Source organism: Mustela nivalis, assembly GCF_964662115.1.
Source record: "Mustela nivalis genome assembly, chromosome: 5".
NCBI classification, from domain to species: Eukaryota; Metazoa; Chordata; class Mammalia; order Carnivora; family Mustelidae; genus Mustela; species Mustela nivalis.
In genome coordinates, this window is record NC_139024.1 from 104,540,511 (window position 1) to 104,557,689 (window position 17,179).

A 17,179-nucleotide genomic window follows, 5' to 3' on the forward strand; every position below is an offset into this window, starting at 1 on the left:
GAGGTCAGGCACATGAAACCCCACTATGGAGTCCCCCCACCCCCCCCAAAAAAACCCACTCTGGACGCCAAGTCTCAGACAAACATCCCATGGTTGTCAATACTCCACATATATTGTGACATATCACTGCCAAAAGAGTGGTGCTGTCCATGACACCACTGGGAGAAGATAAATGGAAGCTCTGTGCTTAGAACTTTCCTGTACTCTCCCTGCTGGGTCTCTTCCCTTGGCTGATTTTCATCTGTATTCTTTCACTGTAATAAACCATAACCTTGAGTATAAGACCTTTCAGTGACTTCTGTGAGTCCTTATAGCAAATTATCAAAACTAGGCTTAGTCTTGGGGAGTCCCCTAACTTGCAATTGGTGTCACTAGTGAGGGGAGCCTGGCGGACACTGTCCTTGTAAGTTCACACGCTGCTATATTTCTGTCTTTCCAAACCTTGTTTATTCAACCCTTTCATGATGGATTCCCTTATGGAATAAATACCTCATTTTAACTAGTTTCTCTTAACTTGGATCCCAGAGATTTTTGACCAATACACTGATAGGCCAAAATCGTTGTATTACTGTTAATAAGCCAGAAACTTGAAATAACAAAATTTCACTTTTAGAAAAGACTGGAAAGATCATCCATGGCAACCCTTCCATTTTCTAGATAAGCAGCCTAGTAGTTAAAGAAAACTATATAGCCACTTATAAACAATAGGTGTATAAATTCTTCTGACTCCCAGATGACCATTCCTCAATCCATGCCACATTAACATTAATTTAAATACAAATTTAGGATTAGTGGCTAGAATCTCATGTCAGTTTGTTTTTGTACCCTTACCGGTATGGTTGGAGTTTGTGTTAAATTCACGACAAGGAGCACTGGCTGCAGTTTTGAGGGGTGATGGTTTTATCCCTGTTGTCTGATTCTCGGAGTCCTTGTCATCTTGTGGCCGATAGGAGTCTGCGGAGCCAGCTCCCACAACTGGTTTGCTCACATCCTCCAACTTGTGGCACACCATTTGGTTTCTGATCCTTTCTTTAATAAAGAATGGAAAAATGTTAAAGCACACTGCCTTTGTTTTCAACTGTCTTTTAACATGAGAAAATAATTTATTCCTGGGCAGTGACATACCAAATGAAGGGCAGTGGGAATGACCTGCACTGGTCGTGGGCCATAAAGTGGTGTGTTGTCTGTAGAAAATTTAAACTCTGGTTGCTTTTTACCATTACCATGCACTGGCCATTCCTATTATCCCTGCCTTGGAACACCACTGTTCCTGGATTAAGTCTCTTGTTGTTTGATTATCTCCTAGTTTCAGCACTGTTTCAGAATCTATTAAGTTTAGTTGGAATTCCAACATGTGATACGAAAACTTGTTCCACATCTTTACTATGGTCTCCCAAATCCTTAGTAATGATCTTTACACTCGGTCTTGGAGCAGAAATATGCTTCTCTTCTTCCATATATGTTCCTTCTGTTGTATTCTTTCTTTCCCCCCCCCCCCCTCACCACCATCCTACTTCTGCTCCCTTTCAATTCTGAATATTTTGATTGGCTAATTTTATATATTTATATTATACCTTGACATTTGCTATCTTTTATGTTGTCTATGTAGAAATAAATTTTAGGTCTTTGTTTTTGCTTCTCCCTTTGATGAAAAGAAAATGTTTTATGAAAAGGAGAACAAAATAGAGATTGTTATTGGCATCATATTCCTGAGAGATCATAATAGCTAAGATACCTTTTGAGTTGGATATATCCATTTCTCCTACTTCAGTTGAGAAAACATGTTTCGTGACTTTCTTTCTTGTTCTTCTTAATTTACTCATCCTGCTGGCTTCAGTCTCATTACTTTCATCTCTCGTATCCTGTAATAATTCATAGACAAAAAGGCAAATAACAGATCTTGCATGCAACTAAATTTGCATGTCAAGAAAGTATGACAATTGGAGAGCTAAGTTTTCAAGTGCATATGAAAGACTTTGAAAATGAACAACAAAAATAAAGACTTTGATAATGAGGTAAATTTTGTCACCTTCACGTGCTCTTGAATAATTCAAAATTAAGAAGCCCAATATTCTGCCTATAGTCAGGATATTTTGCATTCCTCTTATATATGGTATAGTAGTGTCATTAAATAAATTAAGATCTTGTCCAATAAGTAAAGATTTCTGTTCTTTTTTTTTTACTCTGGGATATTTTATATTATCAATTCCTAAAAATATTTTAACAAATCCATTTCAGCTGCAAAGTCCTTTTTTTATGAGTTCCATCTTTTTTAGAATCTCTAACCTTTTGACCAGAAGCACCAGTACCTGAAGAATTTAATTTTATTCTTTTTTCTTACCCCATCCTTAGTATATCAATATTTACTTTACTTCAAAAAAGCAGTTGCATTCATAAAATATTATTTTGCATATGTAAAACAAGTGTTATACTCAAACAGTTTTATAGCCTAGGAAAATCTAAAAGATATTTTAAAACAAAACAATCTAACTTTTAAAATCTACTTCTAATCCTTGACAAAATTCCCTGGTAGACGGACCTGTCAAGGACTATTCCCAGCAAGGAGCTGGGCAGTGAAGCAGTAGCGGAGAGTGAAGAGCAGAGACATCTCTGCACCAACAGTGGGCAGAATCACCCCTGACGTCCCAGAACACAAAAGCTAACACTGAAAAAAAATAAGAAGAAGAAGAAAAGCTGACACTGGTATTTTTATGTTTTTTTTTACAAACTCTCATTGTAGTTTGAAGACAGCAGAAGAAAGGGGAAGGGGCAGGGTCAAAACTATAGTCTAAAATGTTTTGAGCTATTATCTTTTTGAAGAGCAGATTCTGAAAGACTCCATATCTTAGAGCAACTTCTAAATACATGTCCAGAGTGGTTTCTGGGGAACAGCTGTACTCATTTGTCAATACCAATTCAGCCTCCGAAAGCTAAAAGGAGAAAAAATAATTTAACTGGCATTTATGTGTAATTAGGACACTTTGTTATTATTGTTACTATGCTTAAAAAGATATATTTCATAGGACAAAATCTTTTTTGTCATTTTAAAATCTCACATCTTAGAAAATTGTGGTCCTTTTTACTCCAAATAATTTTATATTTGGATGATGTGATACTTATTGTGAGATATAGTAGTTCATTTTTTTCAAGCAGTTTATTATTTTATTTAAATATTTTTCCAGGGGCACCTGGGTGGCTCAGTGGGTTAAGCCTCTGCCTTCAGCTCAGGTCATGGTCTCAGGGTCCTGGGATGGAGCCCCACCTCAGGCTCTCTGCTCAGCAGGGAGCCTGCTTCCCTTTCTCTCTCTGCCTGCCTCTCTGCCTACTTGTGATCTCTCTTTCTGTGTGTGTCAAATAAATAAATAAAATCTTTTTTAAAAAAATAAATATTTTTCCAATACACTTCTGATAGAATTCTGAAATTGATTTGCTCACCTATTGTACATAGTTACCATTTCTAAAATGACCTTGCCAGAAATATACATTAAGTAATTGCATTTTTTGTGTCTTTACAAATACATGACTCTAACTTTATTAAGAAGTCTTGTTTAAGGGTGCCTAGGTGGTGCAGTCAGTTAAGATTCTGACTCTTGGTTTTGGCTTGGGTCTCATGGGTCCTGAGATGGAGCACAGCACTGGGCTCAGCAGGGAGTCTACTTGAAGATTCTCTCCGTCTAGTCTCCCCACCTCTTGCACGCACGCTTGTGCTCTCTCACTCTTTCTCAAAAAAAAAAAAAAAAAAAAAAAAGTCTTTAAAAAAGAAAAAGAAGAAGTCTTGTTTAGAAATGAAATACTTGGTCAGGTATATAAAAATGAAAGGCAATTAAACAGATTAACATTTGTGTTTGTTTTACTCCTTGGGGATCCTCTCACCTACAGATTAAAGGAATCAAATGAAACAGACTTGAAGATTTCTCTCAGCTTTAAAGTCTAACCTGTAATTGAATAACAATGTGCTAAAACTGAGCACTTTGTCAGGCACATTTCTCAGCATAACCCTAAATAGAATCTCTATTTTACAAATGAGAAAAGTGAGACCCAGAATGACTTGCCCAAGGCCACAAGCGTGAAGGAGAGATGCAGTTTACAAATAGGTCTTCCGGTTTCAAAATGCTGTTCTACTTCCTAAATGCCAGAGATTCATTTTAATAACATTCACCTGCTTTCATAGAAACCAGATCAAAAGGGAAAGTTTAAGAAAAAAACAAAGACAATTCAAATTCACCTAGTTACTAACCTGAGATGTTCGTCAATAAAAGCCCAAGAACTAAGTCTTAATACATTGCCTCTGACTCTGTAATAGATGTTCAAAAGAATTTTTTTTTCAAACGAAGAAAACATTTAGTTCAGTCCTTTGAATTTTTTTTATATACAAGAATGATCAAAGTATAGACACAGTTCTAACAGCGGAACCTAATTTATTGTATCCCTGAGTTACCCTGCCCCCAGTAGAATGTTTTCATTCTCCTAAATCTTTCAGTTATATTTGGTTACAATATGATAATGTTTCAGTAAAAAAGCCTACTAGCCAAGATTCACGAAGTTTGGGTTCTGACTTTTCCACTAAGTAGCAAGTACTTCTGGAGCCCTGTTCTTTTTATCTGTAGACACTGCTATAAATATAAATATACCCAGCAAATATATTCACATTTTATAAGTATTTTCATTACCAGGCAATACTTTATATGTCATTTAATATAACAACATCAAGAGAACATTTATAATTACCTACATTTTGCCAAAGTAGATATAGGTCCACAGAGGTTAAGTGATTTATTTAAGGTTATATGACTGCCAAGGAAGAATGGGAATTCTTTAAGGAGGTTCCCACATCATTATTACCAAAATCGGAGGAAATTTCACTTCTGTTAGTTGATGGATCCGGGAAAGGCCCAAATGCCCAAGAGGATTAGTAGGATAGTCATAGAAGTTAAGAGAGTTGGGAGGAACCTTAAAGAACTCTTATCAGCACCTGCTTACTGACTAGAAAGTTTTCACCAGGGGCGCCGGGGTGGCTCAGTAGGTTAAGCTGCTGCCTTCGGTTCAGGTCATGATCTCAGGGTCCTGGGATTGAGTCCCGCATCGGGCTCTCTGCTCAGCAGAGAGCCTGCTTTCCTCTCTCTCTCTCTCTCTCTGCCTACTTGTGATCTCTCTCTGTCAAATAAATAAATAAAATCTTTAAAAAAAAAAAAAAAGTTTTCACCATGTCTCACACATTCAGTAATATAGTTCCAATTTACAAATCTCTTGCTTGCATCATTATGTTGGACAAGCAGTGCCTTATGTATAGTAAGTACTAAACAAATGTTCATCCTGATTATTATTACCTAAGCACCATGCATTACTGGGGATCTCTGTTGGGGACATACCTCATTCTAGGTTACCACATGGGCCCCTGACTCTTGGGCAATGACTCTTACTGAGTCAGGACCTAATCCTTTACCTGAACAGCTCTAGATTTTGAACAATAAACTAGGAGAACCTCTCAGAGAGGTTAGGGTATATCAAGCAGTCTGAGGGTTCTCAGAGAGGGTACTGTGACCGATATGCTCATGCTCGGACCCTAGTATTATTATTAAACAGGCACAGTATTTTATAAAGAGTCTTTACACAGCCAGGGAAACTAGGGCAAGCTTAAAAAGAAGAAGGGACACTTAAGCTGAAGATAGAGGTGAAGTAAACCAGGTTGGAAGAACCGGAAGCATAAGCACAGTTATGCAATTTTATTTTGATCGCATGGCATAAATATGCAAATCTAATTCATGCTTAATTTAGACAATCTCAAAATTCTACTACAGCAGGTTGATCCCGACTTGATTTGACATTTCCAACAGAGAAGCTTTTCCTGCTTCAGAAATGTTTCTGCTCTCATTCCATTAGATGACTCCTTTGTCTCATACATGGGCCTGGCCTTAAAGAATGTTTCATATCACAAGAGTTTTCATTATTCAAGTTTTTCTCATCACATTGTTTCTTTTGAAAGTTGTTTTATGGTTTAATACAAGTTTGTCATTTTGCATTTTAATGCAGTGGTTTGATCAAATTAACTAAAAAAGGCTAATTTGACCTAATAAGTTTCCTTTCAATGTATCAACTGGTGTTATTCAGAATCTAAATATCACTGATTTTATTCATTTGTTTTTAATTTTCTCTAACAGCTACCTTTTTACTATCAATACTTTAAAAACCTTTGTTTTGACTTCTGTATGTTGGCTACAGTCTGAAATATAATCATTACAGCATTTACCAAACATTCTGATTGGGTGCTTGACAGAGAAGGCAACCCAAAAAAATCTCATAAAGTTTTAACCTCTGTTAGAAATAATGGTAAAAAATGATCAATGATTACCAGGTGTAAAAGAATATGAACGTGCCTTCAGTTTCCCTAATGTGTGCTCTTCAAAGAAAAATGGAGGAAAACGTATTCAAAATATTAACAGAAGAGATCCTTGAAAGAACACATCGCAAACTCCCATTGACTAATCTAAAAACATCCATACCTGTTAACTACTAGTTCTACTTCTGGCAATTTGTTCTAAGATTATAATACAAAATATATAAAGTTGTATGCATGTCCACTACCGCCTTTGTTATAGTAAAAACTTGAAAGCAGCACACATCGAAGTGGGAAGGGCTAAATGCATTGTGGTAATTCTGTCCAATGAATTCACCATTTAAAAATGAGTGATTCCATTCCCTATCCATGTCACCTGGATTACCAGGATGGTTACACCAAACTGTCCTCCCTCTGTTCCCCACTTCTCCCCATCCTCCAGACTACTGCCCACAGTGCTTCTCTAAATCACAGTTTGGGTCTTATAATTTCTCTGCTTGGGATGCTTCCACAATTTTGCATCACCTTCAGGAAAAATTCAAATTAGTATTCTCTGAGGCCCTGCCAAGGCCAGTCTCACCAATCCCTGCACACTTTCATGCACAAACTTCATCTCCATCCATGAAAAACTAGTGTGCAAGAAGACCCACACTCTTCTTTCCTAGGTTCTTATCAATTTTCTAGTCTGTCCCAGGGAAACAGTTATCTACTCTTCTTGTCACAGCTCAAAATTAACCCCTTAGACAATTTGCTATAGCCACTCCATTCAAAGAAGTTCAATATTCTCAAATTCCCAGTGAAAGTAGATCCCTTATTGAATTTTGTAATCTATTCAAAATAACTCATAATTATTGTCTTCTTCATCACAAGTGATGAACGTTTAGCCTCCTCCAAGAGATCTTACTTAGTGCTTTGTAAAATAATTCTCAGAATCCTTATCATTAACTCTTCATTTGTATACTTTTTTCTCTATGCCAAAAGGTAATGATTACTTTAACCTAAGAACTATGGTTCCTTAAGTGCCAAGAATGTATTTGGGCATCCTTCTAGAATTAGGAATCATTGCAGCCCAAAATACAAGAAACTACTTACAGCCCCAATATCCACTTGGGCAATGTAGAATAGAGATGAGGTTGATCTGACTATGGTTACGGCTCTGGGGATGGAGAAATGAGCTTACTACAGATAGATTTGGGAGGTGGATTTGGCAGTTCGGTGATTGACTTGATATAGGAAGTGCAAGAGACAGAGGGTCAAAGGTAACAGTCAGGTGTCTGACTAGGGAACCCAGAAAGAGGAGGAGACCTGAGGGAAGAGTTGCTGGCTTCTGTTCTAAGTACATGGAATCTACAATAACTATATCATTTGAAGTCATCCAGCAAGCAGTGGCCATATGGGTCAGAATCCAAAAGATGATATGGAAAGGAAAAAGCACAACCCTGAAAGTGGTTGGAATCATTAAGAGAAAGAGCAGAGCTTGAGAAAATAAGAGGACTGAGACAGAAACAATAATGTGTGCTAAGTAAACATAGAAATGGAATCCCAAAAAAGCAGTCAGAGAAAAAAATGACCAGAAGGTGAAAGAAAAAATTGGACAGAGTGGTTTCATTGATAGCAAAAGATAAAAGCTGCATTAAAAGAAAGAAACACCAATAGGCCTGCTACTGAAATTACAAACAAGGTTGCTATTAAGACTAGTCCGTTGTGTTTTGCAACCCAGGTCCCTAGGGGCATTGGAAAAGGCAGGTTCAGTGAATGTGAGCAGCAGCCAGATGGCTGTGAGTTGAGGAGAAACGAGAGGTGCTTAGTCCAGGGTCGGCATCTGATAAGCACGCTAGAATCGTTCTCTACAGTCAAAGGAGACAGTCAGGATATACAGCTGAAAAGTAAGAAGAGATGGAGACAAACACAACGACCCCTGGAAAAGTGCACAGGGGTCTGCCTAAGAAAAATTTATGTTGCTTTTAGGAAGATCAGACTTACACATGTTTAAATGCTCAGTGAAAGGAGTTAATAGAGGTGTTGAAAAGAAAAAGGTTTTTAAAAAGGTCCTTGAAAGGGTAGAAAAGACGGAAACTAGAATTGAAATGAAGGGATTCACTTTAATGTACCCTCCTCCACAAGAGGAAGAAAAAAAAGAGGGAATATTAGAAGGAGAGAAGAGAAAAATTAAGGAGGAAAGGAAAATTAGGTGAAGGAGATGACGGAAGGAATTTCAGATGACAGAACAAAGCCTCAGGACAATTAAGTTTACCTAGTAAGTGGCAGAATCTGAAAGTGAAACTAATTTTAAACCCTTGATCTTTCTTATCTATTCTTAGCCAGTTGCAGAACTTCCAATTTTCTCTGCTAGGAGATGCTCAGACAGTTTACATATGGAAGACTAAATATTTAAAGAGAATGCAAATGGTTTGCCATCGTCATAGCAGAGAATGTTAAAAAGAAAAAAAAAAAGAAAAGAAAAAGAAAGAACTCAAAGAACAAAACTGTTCAGTGCCCCACAGAAACCGGAGATTTTTAAATTATAGTGGCATCAAATCTGCACAGGTAAACTATTTTTCTTCCAGCAAAGCTCTTTCAGAGAAGTGAAAAACACAGGATAGAGGTTTTGTAAGGATACAAACTTAGGAAGACAATGGCAAAAATAAGTTGAAGATACTTGCAAGAAAGACTAAAATAATGAGATATGGAATCCAAGATAGATGGAATAGAAAACGAGACCAAGAAAGACCGACCAGGGATTGGAGATCCCTAGAAGGTAGCATTTTAGATGTATCATTGAGCCAAATATATTGGCTAGAATAAACTAGAAATCAAGAAATACTTTCTAATAAATGAAAGGCAACCAATGTTGAAATATAAGACCAGAAAGAAATTTTGACTTACATCTCTCCTTCATAAATGATTCAGAATGAAATATCTTTGACTGTCCAATAGAACCTGATGATAATTCAGTAGGCTGATGTAATCAAGACACTTACCCAGACAAAATATTACATGGACTCCCTCAGTTTTGTGAAGAGCTGAGAGAAGAGAAGCTCTGCTGGTGACAAGCTGCTCCACAAGGACTCTGTCCCGTTACCCCATTAATTCCACCTTTCTTTGAAGATTTTTTTCACTGTATTTATTCTCAAAGCCACACCTATCTTCAAGGTTATGATTACTCCCTTTAAGACATAAATAAAATCTTATTTCCTATGCTTCTTCATAGCATAACTAAAACATGTGATATTTCAAAAAAAGTTTTTAAACACTAAGGAAAATATAAACTAAAATTTAAAAGAACCAAAATGACAAAATATTTGCTATTATCTTGGTAGTTAAATATGTTTTCTTTGATTCTGTCCTGTTTCTTGTCTTACTCAAGACACCAGACCAAAGTATTCTCCTTTTCAGTTCACCAACAAGATAAATAAGCATCATTTAGAAACTTATTTGAAAACTTGGAGCACTTCTTTATGGCCTAGTAAGTGATTCACTCCTTCTACCAAGCTGTTTCTGCAAAGTCACCTGAGTCTTACATTAAATTAGAGTCCCTGAGATCACTAAGGACAAGAACCCAAATGACCACCCTTTCCCAACTTAAAAATTGAAACACTTTTAGGGAGACATTAATCACAGCTCTACTTATCCCTAACACTGGACCTTCATCGGTATATGTGTAAAGAATTTTAATCCTTAAACTCTATTGCATTTTAGGAGATTCCCTCTGAATACATGGAATCTCTGGGGATTTTATTGTAATTTGTTCTTTATTACAAATGTAATATTCTTCATTATAAAAATTCAAAGGTCAGAAGCTCATAAAGTAAAATGGAAAACTTAAAAAACAATTCAAGTCCTCTGTTTCCCTCTAACCTTTATATTTTTGACAAGCAAATATTTTCAGAAAGAGTTGTTTCTACTATTCCAAATAATTCTTATAATGGTTCATATTCTAATATAAGTTCTTTAATAATTGTTCCTAGTAATGATTTAATGTGTCAATATTGATTGGGACTAGCCACATATTGAAATACACTAAAAAGAGAAATTGAAGAGAGTAGGAATAGTACATTCATACCCATTGTTGACAAGTGACCTACTGGGGCCACCCTTTGTATGAAATTCATTCATTTACTCAGCAAGTACTTAGTGAATATCTAAAAGAGGCCAGGTATAGGTCTGGATGCTCTATAAGAAATAAAGATGAGCTACTTGTTGTTTCATTGAACATAAAAACAATACATAATAAAAAGTGGTATAGGTATACTATATGAATGAGGAAAGTACTAGTGGAACCATCTTCCTGAGGAAGCAGCTAAGTCTCAAAGTTGCAGTAACTCCTCTGACTTCACACCTAGAAAGTAGCAGGAGCCAAATGTGTACTTGAAAACACTTCTTTTGTTTTTTCATTCTACATACAAAGTTTAGAGGCAACAAAACATTGAAAACTAAAAATATTGCCTAGAAAGTAAATATTGAGCAGTTTTATATAAAAGACAGAGGAAAATCAAGTGGGGTTTTTTTGTGTGTTTTTTTAACTTCACAATTCAACATAGAGTTCAGTAGCACCCCTGTCTTTTGAAGTAAAATTAAGCACAGAACATAAACACAGATAAATTTCTTGGAAGTTACATAGAATCAGAATTTTACTTAATATCATGGCTAAAAATGGAATGGGCTATTTGGATCTGTGTCAAGTTTCTCATCCTCAAACTACTTGTGGAAGGGATAGAAGGATTAGATAATCAAATGTCAGAAATGACCCAGAAAGTTTCCATTTCTTCCCCCACATATGCTCACCACTTTTGCAATAAAATAACCTAGATCCAAGTTAGTAGATTAGATGGAACATTGTTCCACCTATATAACCACCTCTACCCACGAATTATAGAGAACCAAAGCTCTGAATCTCACTTCCATTCCCAGCAAGACGGCAAAATACGCAACAGCAGCAGCAAGCCTGGAGCAAATCTCGCCTATGGGAGTAAGGCAATGCAAAATCTGCAACAGAACATTCCATATGAGACAAGTGTACCTAGCCGATAGTTTCAGAGAGGGAAAAATGACTTTATAAACATCTAACACCATGTCATTTTCACAATATGAAGCTAAATAATAAACAGAGCTAAAATAATAAAGGATCAAGAATTTGGCTATTACCTGAACTTGGTGCTAGCACTGGCTTTCTTTTTTACTGAAAAAGAGATCTCTGTATTTTCCAGAGAAATGAAGATTTTCTCTCAAAAATATCTGTGTAAATAAGATCAAAGTATTTTTTTGAAGGCTTTGTGATGGGCAGAAAAGCAACAAATAGGCTTCAAAAGTGAGAGAAGATTTGTAGAAAAATTTAAATATACATGTAGTATATAATATATATTTATGGTGATGATTTCTATAATATGGTATGAAATAAGATCCAAGAACATTATAGAACTGTCAGCAAAGATACCAGCTAATAGGCTGCTGCAGATAAAAATATTGGGCCTCGGGGCGCCTGGGTGGCTCAGTGAGTTAAGCCTCTGCCCTCAGCTCAGGTCATGATTTCAGGGTCCTGGGACTGAATCCCACATTGGGTTCTGCTCAGTGGGGAGCCTACTCCCACCTCACCCCTGCTTGCCTCTCTGCCTACTTGTGATCTCTCTCTCTTGTCAAATAAATAAATAAAAATTTAAAAAAAAAATTGGGTCTCATCAAAAAGAATATTTTAAATGTGACAGCAGAAGGTGTTCCATCTTTTAAAAAAATATGATGTGCTTAGGGCTAAGAATACTAAATATAGTTCTAGTTACTGTCCCCAGGAAAACATTAATGGGCTAGAAGTGGATCAATATGTGTTTATTTATATAAATGTACACCACCTAGAATAGTTATTACCATACAGAAAGGCAAATAAAATTCTACTGTGTAAAAGAAGGTGCAAAACTCTACAAGGCTATAAAAATGAAAACTTAGGGGAGAGATTACTGGTATTCACAACATAATGAAGTATATATGACAAGAAACTCTTGTTAATCACTATGTTCTAAGCACTGAACACACATTAATTCATTTAATCTCTCCACAAAATCTCTTGTGGTCAGTACTATTAATGTCTAAATGAAGCACAGAGAAATCCAATGATTTGTCCCATCTCACCCAGCCAGTAGGTAGTAGAGCCAAGACTAAAATACAGGCATTCTGGTTTCAAGGAAAATACTCTTAACCACTGCACATGAATGAAGCACAGAATAAATTTTTAACATCAAGAGAGGCGCTTAAAGGGAGATAGATTTGAGGTAAATAAAAACAAATATAAAATGAACTAAAAACCTTGGAATCTAAAAACAAAACTGGATTTTAAGAGACCAAACACATTTAAAATATAAAAATAGAATCAGGAGGTCTTTATAGAGTTCCACAGACAAGCATAAAGCAGGGACCATTTGGGTAAGCTGAGGTAGGAAAAACCCTAGCCTTGAGTCCTACTTCTAGAAAGTCAGTCCCAGCCTCCCACAGAGCTGCACTTAACAACACAACGCACATGCGTACGCGCGCGCGCACACACGTACACACACAGATGATACAGGCTACAGAGCAGAATGAACCTCTGGTCTCACCCAGATGGAATCCGTTCTTCCTGCAATATGGAAACATCACCTCTATGCGTCTACCTGTGCAGATGTTTTCCTTTGCGTCTACCTCCCAGATACTGAGGCACGAGCATCAGCCCCAGGGCAGAGAACAGATCTTCCCCAAATTGCTTGGTGACTCACGCAGCTCAGTACCACACACAAGGCTTTACTGATAAATAGATTTTAATTATCACGATGTGCTGCCATTTCCTTCAATTTGCGACTTCATACATGCATAGGGTCTACTTTGGGGAATAGGAATGTGGTTTTGATCTATTTTCTGTTTACTACGGCTAAGAATTTGGCTGAATCCATGACTTTATGACATTGTTTTGAATAGAGAATCTCAGTAAAATATTCTTTAGGGAAATGCCAAATCTAAGACTAGGAACTATTCATTTTCACTGAAGCTTCTACCGAGGAATTTGTTCAGGTTGGGGAAGTAATCACCCTGGGATATTTTTTCAACCATACAACCTGCCCTTCTGATTCATCAAGCCTTTGCTCAGCTGCTGCGTTTTTTGCAATTAACCTCATGCTGCTGCTGCTCACGTTACCAGAGCATCTGGCATGGAACAAAACCATTCTCCTTTCCAGATATTAGTTAACTGGAAATGGAATGTCACACACCACCTCCCTCCCACCTCCCATTGTCTTTCCCTTCCTGAGAATACAACCCTACACAGGGCAGCACAGGAGCTATTCAATGGAGAGTTGGGTCAATCAAGACTCACTTTTATTATATCTCTTAAATATAATGTTCCATCCCAGTTATCAAGGAACTTCTTCCCAAGAGACAGGGTTTGTCTCTTGCTGTGAAAATTGTGTCCTTTCAAATCATACTGCTAGTTTTTCTACTCTCCCATCAACATTGGTCTAGACTGGTCTTGGGAGATTGTGACTCTTAAAGATTTTCACAAAATCTGGGTCACCTGGAATCCTTGGCTAAAACTATAGGAGGTGGAGATAGGAAACACAATTTTGACATAGGCTCACTAGTAGTAAAACCTAGACCAAGAAGACTTTGAATAGTTAGACACCAGTATCTCAAGACGGTACTAATGTACAGGGGCACCTGGGTGCTCAGTGGGTTAAGACTCTGCCTTCAGCTCAGGTCATGATCCCAGGGTCCTGGGATTGAGCCCCACATCTGGCTCTCTGCTCAGTGGAGAGTCTGCTTCCCTTCCTCTCTCTCTGCCTGCCTCCCAGCCTACTTGTGATCTCTGTCAAATAAAGAAATAAAATCTAAAAAAAAAAAAAAAAGTACTAATGTACATACTAGTTACTTTCTCTAAGCCATCATTTGAAGCTACAAATTTACTTTCAGATAAATTCGTTCTATGAAACAAACACATCTGTCATTTGATACCTCTGACAATGACAGGACACTGCTTGCTGAGCCACAGCTATTCCCAGTGAGTCCCTTCTAGACCTACTGTTACCCAGTTTCCTTATGGAAAGTACATCTGTTGTCTCCATCCCAAAGCCTGCTACCCATACTCATTATACATAGCAGTGACCCCATTCTTCCTTAACCTTCTAGATGTCTTCTCCACTAGATGGAGGGGTAGGGATCAGGTCTGTTCTCTTTCTGCCACTATTTTAAACACAGGGCGTTGGTCTACCACTGTGCTTTGCACATAATAGTTTTGCTTCTTGTATTTTATTTTCTTAATTTCATCTAAAGAAAACCCACATCCTCCCAGATTTGACCACAGCGTGCCTCACAGTCTGCATTTCAGTCTTGCAGAATGATCTGCCAGAAATATAAGAGTAGATGTTGGGTACATACACATTAAAACTAGGAAGAAATGCTACATGTTGACAACTGAGTGTTTTAATATATTCAAGAGCAGATGAGAGGCCATCACTATTTAAAATGCCGTGAGTTTCAATTATAATTTGAAAATGGGTTCTCACCTTTAGCCACTTAACCTCAAACCATTTTTAATATAGTGAGACAAAAGCTTTGAGAAAAACAAAGATCATGCTCTTGATAACAACCAAAATAGGCATAAAAGAATTTTATAGCATCCTTATGCTTCTGAAACCCAGTGCCTAATGAAGTTATTTTCAATGGTCTTTCAAACTAAGTGAGCTGTTCTAACGCAAATTCTGGATTTCACTTTTATTATATTTATAAACTCAATGCTTAGTAGAGTTTCTTCGCAAACTTCTCCAAAGCAGACATAAAGCAAGTATAATCATGCTGTCCTTATTCATACTGGCACTCAAAAATAGTTGACACAGAATAATAAAAAGCTTTGCTGTCAGTATTTTGGTAAATAACATTTTAACTATTAACTTCATACCTCTTGCAGAAGGTCCCCTTCATCATTCATCTCACACTTTTTTATTTAAGTCGACTTTGGAAACCACAATATCCCCAACAAATGCATTCAACATGTATTTATATGTATACCTGAACCAAACACTGCGGATGATGAATTCCATGGAGGCTCTTTCCAGAGGGGTCTGGCACGTAATAAAAGATAAACACTGGACTCTGATGTGTCACGCCCAAGGCACAGTATGCTGGAAATGCACTAGAAGAGTCAAATGACAAATGCTCATTTATGCCTGAATCCCTACAAACAAAGGACATTACAATGCTTAAAACTGTGTTGCTTTTGACTTTTTCTCCAACATACTGCATTTTGTTATGTAACAATTGTATTCTAGAATGAATCTATTGTTAGACTTAGATGATGACACATTTATTAGACAACTATGCAATCACAGTCCACAGACAAAACACAAATGGAAAAATACAACTGTCAGTGACCCAGATTTGTACCAATGGCAAAGACCCACTCATTTGTAATTCACATTTTTCTTTTCCTTTTTTTTCCTAGGGTTCCTTCTCGCCTCTAAATTAATTCTGGTCCTTCGTTACATAATCACAGCCATCTCTCTTTAGCCTTTCTAATTCTACAAATTTTAGTCTCTGACAAAACCCAGGCCTCCCCACCTGGCCACAAGGATCATAGAACCATCTACAGGTTGCCCCACGTGGTCCCAGGAACAACCTCAACTCAGTTGGAAGGAACAGGGAATGCTTTCTAAAAGAGAATTTGAAATTATGCTTCTGCTGCCTTCAATTGTCACTTGGAATTGGTGGGGGAGGGTAGAGGGTTTTTCTAAATCAAATCAAATCCTCTCTAAGTATTTTCCATGTATGAGTGTACACTCTCCATAGCTGATCACGTCCACCCTGGACTTTGCCCAGCTTAGCACTCCAGCCCATCAGCCAGGCCTGATTCTCTTGTTCTATTTCCACAGTTGCATAGTTATTATTTTTGTTTGTTGTAATCAACTCCACTCTTTCCTTTGTTTTTTTTTTTTGTTTGTTTGTTTGTTTTTTTAAAGATTTTATTTATTTATTTGACAGAGAGAGAGATCACAAGTCGGCGGAGAGTCAGGCAGAGAGAGAGAGAGAAGCAGGCTCCCGCTGAGCAAAGAGCCCGATGCGGGGCTCGATCCCAGGACACTGAGATCATGACCTGAGCCGAAGGCAGCGGCTTAATCCACTGAGCCACCCAGGTGCCCCCCACTCTTTCCTTTGTATCTTTGCTCATCTTTCCCCCGTCTCCATCTTTGGGTCTCTTTTTTACCTTACAAATTTCAGTATCTTCTCAGTTCACCCTCTGTGTCTACTTCTAATCAAACCATAATACAGAATTAAACACACTGTTTACAGTACTACTATACTGCTGAGAAATTTTGTTCTTTGTTCTTAATTACAAAACTTAGTATCTAAAAAGCTTTTTGTTTCTCTCTTAAAGATTAAAAAATCAAATTGGACCTGTTTAATTACTTTCAGTTGATTTTTTGTAATTTCATCCAAATCTAAATGTTGATTTTCTTTAAAAAGTTCAATAAATCAGGACAAAGTAAAAAAAGTATATAGCTGAAGTTTGCAGGTAATCAATATTATTTATATAAAATACAACACCCTACATACCGTTTTTACCCATAACCATACCCTCTTTCTTTAACCTCCTTAATTCATAATTCCCATTCTAATAAGTAAGATAAAATTAAAATTTTGTTGTATCATAAAACAGGGAGTTGGTACATTTCTGAAAAATAGGGCAGATCAATAGTTAAGTCTAACTAAGTTGTTAGAACTCCTTTATTATTCATTTGTAAGAGTTTTCATGTCACATGCAGAGCAGTTTTATCTGCACAATAATGGCATGAGCTGCATACCATAAGTCAGTGAGATCTCAATTCAGAGATTCTAATT

General features: G+C 37.1%; 1 protein-coding gene across 4 annotated transcripts in view; it reads right to left on the bottom strand.

Annotated features, from left to right (window-relative positions):
• LGSN (lengsin, lens protein with glutamine synthetase domain) overlaps positions 1 to 15,441 on the bottom strand; it is a 29,892-nt gene extending 14,451 nt beyond the window's left edge. The window contains exons 1-4 of one of the 4 annotated variants that reach the window (XM_082729598.1): positions 15,353 to 15,441; positions 2,540 to 2,665; positions 1,736 to 1,862; positions 832 to 1,029 (exon numbers count right to left, since the gene is read on the bottom strand). In XM_082729598.1, coding sequence (XP_082585724.1) covers positions 832 to 1,029; positions 1,736 to 1,823 — 286 coding nt within the window. In that variant the 5' untranslated portion in view covers positions 1,824 to 1,862; positions 2,540 to 2,665; positions 15,353 to 15,441. Of the gene's footprint in view, positions 1 to 831; positions 1,030 to 1,735; positions 1,863 to 2,539; positions 2,666 to 4,237; positions 4,378 to 12,915; positions 12,972 to 15,242; positions 15,331 to 15,352 lie in introns of those variants that run through there. The other 3 variants (XM_082729597.1, XM_082729600.1, XM_082729599.1) reach the window with 3 other exon arrangements.
• Between the last annotated feature and the right edge of the window lie 1,738 nt (positions 15,442 to 17,179).